The following is a 12622-nucleotide window of genomic DNA, read 5'->3' on the forward strand; positions in this document are numbered from 1 at the left end:
TGAGGCGATGACGGGAGGACCGCGAAGGCCTCAGGGCGGGCGCCTGAGGAGCGCGGTTCCCGCCTCCCCGGGCGGGGAGGTCAGGGCTGGGTCTGCCCGGACCCGGCGCCATGGGCCGCGGGCTCTGGGGGCTGCGGGGGCTGCTGCTGCTGCTGTGCGGGGCGGGAGCGGCTGCCCCGGCCGTCCCCGCCGCCCCGCTGCGGTGTAACGTGAGCCTGGACAGCCCCGCCGAGCAGCGCTGGCTGCCCGTGCTGCGGCGCTTCGACCCCGCCTTTCTGCGCGCCGCTGTCGCACGGGTCATCGAGTGAGTGCGGGAGGGAGTCAGGGAGGGAGCGGGGCCCGCGGTCACCGGGCCGGGCCGGGCCGGGCTGGGCGGGAGGCGGGAGCCGCACGGGACCCGCTGGCCCCCCAGGCAGCCCCTCCCCCCCAGGCAGCCCCTTCCCCCCCGTGCAGCCCCTTCCCCTTCCCCCCGGTGCAGCCCCTTCCCCCCGGTGCAGCCCCTTCCCCCCCAGGCAGCCCCTTCCCCCCGGTGCAGCCCCTTCCCCTTCCCCCCGGTGCAGCCCCTTCCCCCCAGTGCAGCCCCTTCCCCCCCAGGCAGCCCCTTCCCCCCCGTGCAGCCCCTTCCCCTTCCCCCCGGTGCAGCCCCTTCCCCCCAGGCAGCCCCTTCCCCTTCAGGCAGCCCCTTCCCCCTCAGGCAGCCCCTTCCCCTCCAGGCAGCCCCTTCCCCCCGGTGCAGCCCCTTCCCCCTCAGGCAGCCCCTTCCCCCTCAGGCAGCCCCTTCCCCTTCCCCCCCAGGCAGCTCCTTCCCCTTCCCCCCCAGGCAGCCCCTTCCCTCTCAGGCAGCCCCTTCCCCCCGGTGCAGCCCCTTCCCCCCCAGGCAGCCCCTTCCCCCCCGGTGCAGCCCCTTCCCCCTCAGGCAGCCCCTTCCCCTTCCCCCTCAGGCAGCCCCTTCCCCCCCGTGCAGCCCCTTCCCCCTCAGGCAGCCCCTTCCCCTTCCCCCTCAGGCAGCCCCTTCCCCTTCCCCCTCAGGCAGCCCCTTCCCCTTCCCCCTCAGGCAGCCCCTTCCCCGCGGTGCAGCCCCTTCCCCCCTGTGCAGCGGCCTGAGGGGCAGGACCCGGCCGGGCTGGGCTCCTGCTCCCCCTTGCCCTGCAGCCCTGGCCGGCTCCGCTCAGAGCTGCTGCTGCGGGGCCTGAAGGAGGAGGGCGAAGGGAATGCTGTGGGGCTGCTTAACTCCCCTCAACACGAAAACTCAGGGTTAACCCAGCATGCTGCTGTGTTATGTGTACCCTCCAGCCTGTCCTCTGACAGGTTCCTGGGAGATTCCCCGGGAGGAAGGATCCTGGCTGCTCTAGGAATAGGTTGCAAACCTTTTAATCTCTTTCTCAGCTAATGCCTTGGGTGTGTTTTGCAGTGTGACTGTACCAAAATGGGTCCACCAGGTTATTCGGCCGATAGCAGCAGAATTGGAGCTCTTTATGCCGCAGCCCTTTGCGGGGGAAATTCTGGGGATGTGCAGAGCCCTGGGAATAAGCCTTGGAGATGGAGTCCTGCTGAACTTTGCCTATGAATCTACTGCGTAAGTGGTTTGTACTTACGGTGGAAATGGCTGTGGAGGTTCATTTTAGTTCAGTATGGGAGGATGCACCAGAAAGCAGGTGTCTGTTCTCATACAGTCTCATCTGTCCAGCTGGGAGGTTTCACTCTTATCAGGCAGTTTGTATCCTGAATTGAAAAAGAAACACAGTATTAATGAAGGTCAGGTGTCACTGCAGTGCTTTTGTTTATGTACATCCGTATAAAGGTGTAAAAATAGTTTCTGTTAATAAGGAAGGGCTACCTGTCAAGTATTTAGGTTCATTTATCTTTGAAGATCATGTCATGTACTCATATGTTGTTCAAACTGTAGTTCACCATAAAGGAAATCAGAAGGATTAGATGTAATCTAATTGTTTTAACCATCTGTCAGAGAGAGATAAAATTTGCTTCTAAACACTTCTCTAGGTTTGTGTGTTCTGTGACTGTGTAAGGTAGTTGATTTTTAAATTTTTATTTTATTTTTACAATGGAAAATCAGTATCTTTATGACAGCAAGCAAAACCTTAGTGGAGAAAGTACTCTTGTTTTATTATTGTCTTTTGCCCTAGAAGCATGTGCAGGAGAGTAATAAACACATAGTGTTGCCTGTAAGGATCCTAAAAATAGTTCTGTGTAGGTTTAAAAAAAAAACAGGTACGTACAGCTACTTGACTTAATATTTTTCTTTATGTGTGGTATTTGGTTCAAGTGATTTTTTAAAATAAGGATTAATATCAGATATTGTCACTTAAATGTTGGCTTTCTTAGTATTTCACAGAGAACACTTTCTGGATGCTGGTAAAGCCCTTGAAGTTTCAAGTTTCTCAGCTTTGATGACACTAAATAAGAAACATCAAGCTGGAATAAACTACTTGTCTGCAAAACTTTTTTAAGTTTTGAAAGACATTGCTATACATCACTAGAATGACCAGCTCATAACTCTCAAGAAATGTTTAATTCCCGGCAAATTCAGCGTAGTTCATAAAAAAGCCTGTTTTAATGAAACTGAAACTGATATTAAAAAGGCAGTCTCAGCACACTTCCTGTAATACAGATTAGACTATTATTGAAATGGCTGATACTTTAACAACTAGTGTTTTCAATTTGAGGGGACTTTTGAGCTTCTTACTTAATTGTGATTAAAAATATAAACAGGTCCAAATTGAAATGAAATAATCTGTAATAATCAAAATTAAATTCAGAGAGTTTCAGACCGATACTTTGTGGAGGATTTTAGGCATCAGCTTTTCACCTCTTATTTAAAAGTAAAATGGAATAATGACTTTTTCCCCAGCGGAAATGCTGCTTTCTGCTTGGTCTGTAATACTGCCCTGATGCTGACAGGTGTGTGGGCTTTGACTGAGTTGAGTGGGGCTTGAGAAGTTAAGTATTCTGCAATTTTGTATGCTAGACTCTGTGAGGAAGGACTTTCCCTCATTGGATACTGTGCATCAGTCATATAGACCATTGTGTAGTGCAGTTGTGCAGAGCTGTAGTCAAACTATTCTGTCCTTTTTTCCAGTTTGTAATTAAAACCTAGAAGAAATCTTATCAAAAGGTCCAGGATGAGCCTGTTCTCTCAGGTGGAAAAGTATAAGTGCTACTGATATGATGCAAACTCCTGTTTTTATGCTTGCATTAGTAAAATACAGAAGACAAACTCAGTTATTCTTTGTGAAACGTTGAACTAGTCTAACTAGACTGTAATACTGTTGTAGTTTTTTCTTAAATAGTTCTTTCTCATTTTTGTTTTGGCAGGTTCTGCACTAGTATTGTTGCTCAGGATGACAGAGGAAACATTTACCATGGTCGGAACCTGGATTATGATTTTGTTGACATATTAAGCAAGATCACCATTGATGTGCAGTTTATAAGAAGTGGGCAGGTATGGTGGGTGGTTGCCATGGCTGGGCGGTGTCCTGGGAAGGAACAGCCCGTGGTCATAGAGCTGTGTAGGCAGTTGTGGTGGCAAATGTGTGTTAGATGGAAATTATTTTCTTAATATTCATTAGTCTGTTTTGCAAATGGGGATTTTTTGTTTGTTTGTTTGGCTTACCTACTAACTTAGGCAATATTTTTGTAGCAGTTAGTGATAGTTAACAAATGAAATGCAGTGAATTTTGGTCCTTGGAGTCTTTGTATCGTTTACTTTGCATGTCTAACTGTCACATACAGCCAAGTGTTCTGTAGCAACATATGTATGGAAGTCACAGAAAAAAAAAAGCACAGGATGCTACTTTAGAACGTTGCTTGTATTTTAAGTAGTGTTCTATTCCAAAATCCTAAAATACTTCATGTTTCCTGGTTTCAGATAGCATATCAAGGCACCACATTTCTTGGCTATGTAGGATTATGGACCGGACAAAGTCCGCACAAGTTCACAATCTCTGGTGATGAACGAGGTAAAATAAATTTGTCCTCACATGATGTTCTGTGCATGATTTTAGCTGATTGTTGTTTGCTCTGGCCCTTCTCTCACATTATCCCAGAGGGAAAACACACTCGGGGCTGCCAGGAAGAAGCTGAAAGTGCATGACTTCTCTGGCCCTTAGGAGCTGAAAGCACATGTTGCCAGTTTTTGGTTGCTGCAGAGGAGAGAGGCATTTGTTTGTCAGCACAGTGTCATCCAAGCTTGCAACGTGTCAAAGAAGGCAGAACCTTGGAAATTAACACAGTCTGTTCAAGATATACAATTGGAGATGGCAGAGAAGGTGTTGAGAGAAAAAAAAAAAGGAGTTAGGTATAGCAAATAGCTGCTTTCCTAGTTCTCTGTCCCCATAAGGCAGCTTTAAAGAGCGTGGGAGGAGAAACCTAAGGCTGAGACATCTAGGGGAAAGGCAGCAGGGCTTCAGAGACTGCGTGGAGGTACTGGAAAGGCAGCTGAGGAATGATCCAGTAGTAGAGGGGAGTTGAGATGTCATTATTGAGAACTAACACTGGAGAACAGGAGGGCGTGGAACAGTCAAGAAGGCAGGGGAAGGGTCATTTCCGTCAGTGCTTCAGTTTCACAGATCTGAATAGGTATATCCAACTCTGGCCTTGGATTTGCCTCTTCTGTTTCCTTCCCCTCCTTTATTTTAATTGTCTTTTTAAGAAGCAGACACTTTCTGCTTTTATTAGCTGTTTATTAGAACTGGAAACAATGTTGTCTGAATTAGAACCAGAATCTAAAATAACTTTGTTTTTTCACCTGAGATTGCAGTTAGCAATTTTTTCTTTCTTTTAGTTATACAGTCTTCTTCTGTTTACACATTTTTTTTAGTTATAATGCAAACACTAGTCAGTGTGTGGTATACATACTAATTATCTCTTAAGTAGGAATTTTTGTTAATACTGCCCTCGTGCATTCACTGGATTCTTTCCATAGTTGGCACTCATTTCTTTAAGAGCCTGCTTCTGATGCAAGGATAGTTATTTAATCCTTCCAAAACTGGAGGCTGATACTGAGATGCAAACTGCTTTTCATACTAAGAGCAGCTTGGAAATAGTCTTAAGTGAATTGAGCCTTTGCAAAAGGCTTGATTTAGAAAACCTTGTGGACCAGAGTCCTTTGTCTGAATGGGCACCATCTGGGAACAGCTAGTGCTGTCCTGTTCTCCCTGCTGTTCCTCAGTGTGCCTCAACCCCAAGCATGAGGATCGCTGGAGACAACACTGAGGTGGTTTAGTGCCTGCACAAACCCAATTCTGATACAGGGATCCAGTTCTGCAGACTTCTGGGTGCAATAGTCCCTCTTGTCCATCAGGAGCTGGTGTGCTGTCACTCATCTGTGCCTTGACTTCAACTACAGCCAACAGGAATTCACTAAACACATGCTGTGCACCTGGAAATCAGTTTTGCTGGCTGCTTGATGCTTTGTCTGTCACTGTGTAACTTAATTTAGATAAGCAAGCATGTGAACTGTAGCTGGGAAGGGGGATGACTTTAAATTAGGGTGAAGGTTTTTCAAGTGACAAGCATATTGTTTCTGCTGACTTTCTGGTTTGGGCAATTATAAACTTCTGTTTTTCTTAGTTCTCCTAATTTTATTTTTAACTCTTTTGTGATTTCAACATAATTTTCCCTGTTGTAGTATTTCACTAAGATGAGGTGATTAATGCTAATATTTGAACTGTCAAATGTAGACTATTATATCATATGAATAGACCTGCAGTCCTTTTGGAAATATGTCTTACAAAGTGATGTTAGTCACCGTTGCCTCTTCACTCCTTATCATCCAGATATGAATAAAAAAGGTTTAAAAACAAGCAGGTAAGAATTTGCCAATGCTGGAAGAAATTCAATAGATGGAAATTGCTTGCACTGCCAAGCTCTGAGAAATACTGTGCATTCTCTACAGTGCTGAACACTCATCTTTATTGTCCGTTGCACCTGAGACTCCCTGCTGCTTTGTGGCACCGTCTTCTAGCACTGCTCACAGGAAAATGGTACCTTTCAGAAGACACCAAAAAGCCAAGATAATTGCTTCTGTTATTATGGGTCTGAGGTGCTTTCTGGAAAGCAGAAGTATTAATGCAGCTGCCCTGGGGGAATTGGAGTTGGGATTATGTTGTCTGTATTGCACCCCTGAATACTATGCTCCTTGTTAACACCCCTCTCCTGAAAGGTTGCTGGTTTATGCTGGTACTTGGCTGCCCTGGTTCATGGAGGATTTAGGTTTCTGTGGGACTACAATTATCCAAATCTGATGATAGAGAAAACTGAGTATTTGAAAGACAAATGAGGGCTTCCCAGGGTGTTAGCCTGGTTATGCAGCACATCCTGTGTATTTTATGTATAGGTATCAGTAGAAATACAGAAAAAAAGGAGCATTATCAGTGTTAATAACCAATGTTAATAAGCTCAAGATGGTACAGAGGCTCTGACTGCTTTCAGGTGCTGTGTGCTTTGTCAGTTCACTATAAACTGCCTAATTTAGATGGCTTGATAGAGGTGTAGTTAGAGAATGAAATAATCTGTCGCACCACTGTTTTGTAATGTGGTCGAGGGAAAGGTTGCAGAGCTAGAGATGGGAGATGGAGAAGAAAGAAAGGTGGGAGGATAGATTTCACAGAGCATAGGTAACATGCCCATGGAATAATTTCTTTTGTTTTGCTAGCTGGTGGTAGATGGTGGGAAAACGCAGTAGCTGCTTTTCTGAATCGGAACTATCCTGTCAGCTGGCTTGTCCGAGATGTAAGTGCACAGGGGTATTTTCTTATATTTCACTGTCATGTCATTTGTACTTCAGAAACTCCTGGTAAATCTGATGATCCAACTTCTTGTTTCACAGAAAATTCAGTAAATTGACAACTAGGTGCCTCTCCTAAGAGGGGATAGGTACTGTCCCCACATGGTCAGTGGTGTGTATGAGAAGCAATGCCAGTCCTTCTTGGGGGCAATCTCTGATCGATACTGAAAGTCTTTGAGAAGCTGTGCAGACTTCCTCCCAGGGAGGGTGTTTCAGGTAGCAATCATCTGTAATTCAACTCACTGGGGCAACTGCACTCTTAGGTGGCTAGCATCTGACCCGGGATTTTACACTGCATTGGATATGTTCCCATATAAAAATGCAGATCTCACTGGTGAGGGGCAGGAGTATAGCACATTTATTTCCTGAATACTGTCAGGGTACTACTGAGATAAAACAGGTCTGCTGTTTCTTGCATTCATGAATCAAACATGAACAGTAGGGTTTGTAGGTTAATTCCCTGTAGAACTACAGACTTTATGGTTTGTCTGTTTTGAGTTTGAGATGTGACTTGAGGCTGTGACTCAAAACTATGAGCTGCAGTGTTGCTGTTAGAAATAATTGTCCTCCAAGGCTTTGCCCATCTTTCTGAACAATTTTGTGTGTTGTCTGTATTTGTTTTCAGTTGCTGCACATCATTTATCTGCAAAAATGTACTTCAGTAGGTTGTGGCCCTGTGCCTGAAGCCATTGGCTTCATTGGCTTTGGTGAACTGTTGGTTTATGTGAAATTTGTAAGCTGGTTATGGCAGGAGAAGCCAGGCTGGCTGTGAGCAATGCCTCTGCCTTCCTCACCATTGTTACCTAAGTCCTCTTAAACCACTGGCAAGACCAAGATGTGGAGTAGGTTTTTCCCCTTCAATCCAGTTTCATCTATCCCATTGTTCCCACAGAAAGATCTTGCTGAGGATTGCATGTGCAGAGTGTGGCTATGCCTCTGTCTCTTGAAGGGCAGATGACTCAGCTTTTTTCACTTTCCACCACAGGCATGTGTACACAGCTGTATATGTATAAATTAACTGTTTTATTTGAGTATTTGTAACGCTGGGATTAATTAATTCATTTCCTAGTCATATGCATTTCATATCCACATGCTCATCAGTTTGGAATACTATTTCTGGATAAATAATTTCAAGTAACACTTGCAGTCAGTAGCCTATTTTCAAAAAAGCTGGACCCTTTTCTTCTTTTCAAAATGTCCCAGTGCTTGTTTTTGTGCTTGACTATTCTCTGTGATCTTGATTTCACTGTGATCTCCTTTTTGCATCAGACCCTGAGCAGAGCAGAGGACTTTCAGTCAGCTGTTCTCAGACTAGCGGGGATTCCCATCATTGCTGAAGTTTACTATATTGTAGGAGGTGTCTCACCCAAAGAAGGCATGGTCATAACCAGGAACAGAAGAGGGCCAGCAGACCTCTGGCCTCTCGATCCTTTAGGTGGAGCGTAAGTAGAAAAAAAAAAATGGCTGATTTTGTGTTATCATCTATTCCCTGCTGAGTGAGAGGCAGGGTTAGAGACACAACTCTCTGGAGACACAGGCTCAACTCTTACCAATGTGTAGAGCTTCACAGGGAGAACTTGAAAGCCTCAGAAGGGAACCCTAGTCCCTTCTCTTAGGGGAGGAATCACACCACCTTGTCAGGCTGGGGCAGTCCAGAGAGCCAAGGGTGGAAAAAGCATCTGTGTGTTCATCCTTTAAGATTCCAAAGGAGACAAGGCTTGAGGGCTTTTCCTGTCTGCCAAGTATTGCACCAGTCAATTCAGCACTTGCAAATTAGTCCTGACCCCATGTGGTAGAAAGGCTGAAGGCTCAAAAATAACTATTCCTATCAATTTTTGAAGTCAGCAGCTTAATACATGAAGAAGATGCTAAATAGCTGCCCTGTGGTGGAAAATGGCTCTTCATGCCTACAGTCAGCCAGTGAATATTGGCTTGGCAACAGCGAGTTGGCCTGTTGGTGTACTCCAAACTGAATGCTGCAGGCTGTGTCCATCTATGTGTTCTCTGATCATCTCTAAAGGTCTGACCTTGGCTTTATTGTAGTCAGTAGCTTTATCACTGGTGCCAGCAGGGGTTCAGAGGTCGCTGGCATGTTTTGTGCTTTATGGTGAAGGTTGCCATGTGGATCACAGTAGGATCCCCTGGGCTTGCAAGAGACACAGGAAAGGGGCTTTTGAGGCAATGCAGAGATACTGATTCTTGGTCTTTATTAATTACCTGCTGAGGTGCCTTTTGTTTGCTTATGTATTTGTGGTGTTGCAGATGGTTTCGTGTAGAGACCAACTATGACCACTGGACTACCCCTCCTCCCTTTGATGATCGAAGGTAACTTCAGAGCTCTGGGGTGAGGTAACACTTTTATTCTGGAGAAGCTGAGAGTCTTGGGTATCTTCTTCTCTGAGCAGGTGCTAGTTCATTGAGCTGGCAGCATGTTCAGTTTCTGTCATGGGTAACAGGGAAAGGGAACAGATAAGGTAAGGAGTGATATTCACATATGCTAGAGGAAAGCATGTGGCTTTGAATGGCATAAAAGATAGGAAATCACAAGGATAAGGCACGTGGCAACAATTTCCTTGTAAAGCAAAATATTTAGTAGAAGTTAAAGGAGTTAGATATACAGCAAAAAAGTAGTTGATGGCACTAGGTGCTTGCAGACATCATACCATCCTTAGGCTGTATGGGATGCAAAAAGCTGCTGACAGGTGCCCTGTTTGTCCCCCCTCAATGGTGTAGTAATCGAGTAGCTTCAGCCATGTGAGACTAGGTTGCCTCACACCTCTGGGTTATTTGAGGCCAAAAGTATTTGCATACTAAGGCATTTAGTGAGACACTGTTCACACTGGGGCTTTGTAGCCTTTGGAACACTCAAGTGTGTTTAATGACACTTGTTTTCCTGCAGAACTGCTGCCATCAGAGCTCTCAATGCTACTGGACAGCAGAACATCAATTTTGATACACTCTTTAAGGTATGCCTTAAAATTCTGTCTTGTGGCATGTAGACTTTGACTTAAAATTAATCTTCAAAGCAAAAGTGCAGTTGCATTTTTGTCAGGGATGGAAAAGGTATGAAAGGAAGGCATAGTGGAAAAGGGGTACTGCACAGCCAGGTCTGTGGAGTTTAAGACTGAGTTTGTTAAACTGTTTCTGAACTCCCTTACACCACATTTCATAATAGTCTGCCAGTCCAAGTGGAAAGTGAATCCCACGACCATCATCTTTGTGCAGGTCCTTATTTCAAGTACAGTTAAAAAGATTACAGCAGACAGTGTTAGACATGAGTTACCTTTACCATCTAGTTTTGGAAACTTAAATATTGTGTATTTCAGAAGGCTTTTCAAGTATTTTTGTAAAATGGTCTTACACTTAGAAAACCAGAAAGATCTTTGACTTTGTGTAACTCCATTGCACAACTTCATTCCACTGCTGTTTCTAAATAGCCTTTTAATTCCTCTTCATTGACCAAAATCACAACTCTTCAAACTTTCTGTACAGGTGTTGTCAGTGAAGCCAGTCTTAAACAAGTAAGTATTAAATTCAGATAAGTTAATTAGTTTCTCCTGCTGTGCCTCCAGCCACTTAAAAGCCAGTCACAAGCTTCCTTAAGGTCTTCCCATGTATCTGGCTGAAGATCTTGTGGATTCCCAGCTTAGACTTCCACTTGTGCACTTGGCACCCTGTTTTTCACTCCTGCAGCACCCTTCCTCTTTGGTCTGACACTCTAGCCAAGACACGACACTTTTTTTTTAGGCTCAGCCTAGTAATGGGAAGTTCCTCTGTAGTAGGGAAACAAATCACTGCTTAGAGCAGCTGGACTTTCTGATGAGTCATTTGTTTCTTTGGAACCTTTGGATTTAACAATGCAAATGGCTTTCTCTGGAGTTGGTGAGCTCTGCTTGCTGTGTAAAACTGGAAGAAAAACAAATAGCAAATGGGGACTTAGATTTTTAGGTACTGGATTTTTGAGACTGATTTCAGGATACCATCATTTTTCTGCTTTGTTTCCCAATGGCACCTTTGCAAGTTATACTGTTTAGATTTACTTTTATATGGAGCTCAGTATAGTCTCTGGATCAGTCATTTGCATTAGATCTTGGCAATGGTTTATTTTCAAGTTAAAACCAGGACATCCTCTCCTCTTAAAATGTGAGGAAATGTGTAAGGGAGAAGATTCTATCTGGATGACTGCTGAGATTAAAAAATACCTATTTTTTAATACAGTGATCAAATGGATGCTGAGGTAGTTCCTTTGCTGTACTAAGTGAGGCAAAAATATTAAACATTTGTGCCAGCAGCCTTAATTTTTTAGTCTCTTTCCCACTTTTTCTAATGCTTCTGCACCTAGGAACTGCTTGTTTCCACTAAAATTTGTTCTGCTGCCTTTTGCTAGTTTAATAAAGAAATCTTGTCTTTGGAATGTCACTCACTCAACTGTTTTCCTCTTTCCCTACCAGTAACACTGTGTATACCACAGTAATGAGCGCTGCACTTCCAGATAAGTACCAGACATGGATCAGAAGGGAGAAGTAAGGAGGTGTAAGTAGCCTGCTGGTGCTCCTGGCTGCTTGTACTGCTGTAAAAAATTCAGCTGAAGAGTCATTGAGGGACAAAATCCTGCAGTGGTGCTCAAGTGACTAGTCTGAATGCCTCATTCTCTCCTTGGTTTGCTTGTTGACCTTGGGTAAATACTTTCCCGTGTTGATGTGGGGATAAGAGTTAAGTATTGACTTTCTTGGCAAAACTCCTAGATGGTATCTTAGGGTAAGTGCTTTATCAGTGAGGAAAGGGGTGGGTAGTCGTGTAACCCAAAGGTAGAGGTTCCTTCTGTGGATGTTTTAGCTGCCATTTTCACCAGTCCACCACTGCAATACCTCTGGTGTGTCTCCAGGTGGTTGACTATGGCAGGAAGCCCCACCAGAGTGAAATGAATCTCAGCAGGGAGGGGCTGGTGCTCTTGGCACCCAGAAAGGTTGAGCTTAATTTGTGATAGTGTTCACAATCCTCTGAACATTAGAGCCCTTTGAGGGTTTTGTCTTGGGAGCTTGCTTAAAAAGTCCAAGTGTTTGAAGTTGCAAGGTGTCTCATGTGGTATCTTTAATGTGTTCAGAGAAATATATTAAGTATGTTTTTCTATTCCAAAAAACTCTGGTTATGTGGTATTGCCAGGAGCACAAGAAGCTGCATCCCAGTTTGAATAGGTCTTTTACACTTTTATTGGTATTATATTTGTAGCATTTATATTGGATGCTTGATTTTAGCAAGAGTAATTCCTTGTAGAGTTTCGGATGAGTTTGCTTCTTATCTCTCTACAAATCTTTGTGCTCTCATTTATTTATTTATCTATCTTTCTATTTCAACAGATAAACTGAGTGAAATGCTGAAGCTTTCCAAGACTGCCTATGCTTTTAAAGACACTTTCACAAGCAGTACAGTTGTTTTGGGTTATTAATTATGTGAACCCTTCAGGAAATAACTTGTTAATTCTTTGAAATATTGCAGATTATACTATTAATTAACTGTAATGGAAGTGTGATTTTTATTGTAATTACACTGATGTTCTAGTAGATGTTGATGTTTTAAAAATTGCTTTTACTGCTTTTGGAAAGAGTCGTGCGACTTGAATGTACTTTAATGTGCTGATTAAAAAAAAGTTGTTGGTGGTCTGCAGGTCTGAATATAATTAAATAAAAATATGTAGATGATTGATTTATGAAGACCTGTGGTGGTGTTAATGTTGTCATGCCTTTCTCTGACCTGTGAGAGGCTTAAGATGCTGAGGGTCAGATGATACGCTCAGGAAGAACTGGACTGGGGGAGCAG

The 12622-nt window shown here is 44.2% G+C and overlaps 1 protein-coding gene across 2 annotated transcripts; it reads left to right on the top strand.

Moving 5' to 3' along the window:
- The first annotated feature begins 73 nt into the window (after positions 1 to 73).
- NAAA (N-acylethanolamine acid amidase) lies at positions 74 to 12516 on the top strand. 2 transcript variants are annotated; one of them, XM_051619823.1, is made up of 11 exons: positions 74 to 304; positions 1412 to 1576; positions 3334 to 3460; positions 3887 to 3977; positions 6674 to 6750; positions 8075 to 8247; positions 9068 to 9130; positions 9705 to 9771; positions 10298 to 10326; positions 11257 to 11338; positions 12163 to 12516. In XM_051619823.1, exons 1-10 carry the CDS (start codon positions 111 to 113, stop codon positions 11330 to 11332), a joined length of 1062 nt encoding a protein of 353 aa, XP_051475783.1. In that variant the 5' UTR covers positions 74 to 110; the 3' UTR covers positions 11333 to 11338; positions 12163 to 12516. The 2 variants fall into 2 exon arrangements, with proteins under 2 accessions (XP_051475783.1, XP_051475784.1); XM_051619824.1 differs by lacking the exon at positions 6674 to 6750 and having other exon boundaries at positions 8160 to 8247.
- The last annotated feature ends 106 nt before the right edge of the window (positions 12517 to 12622 follow it).

Source organism: Apus apus, chromosome 4 (genome assembly GCF_020740795.1).
Source record: "Apus apus isolate bApuApu2 chromosome 4, bApuApu2.pri.cur, whole genome shotgun sequence".
Lineage (NCBI taxonomy): Eukaryota > Metazoa > Chordata > Aves > Apodiformes > Apodidae > Apus > Apus apus.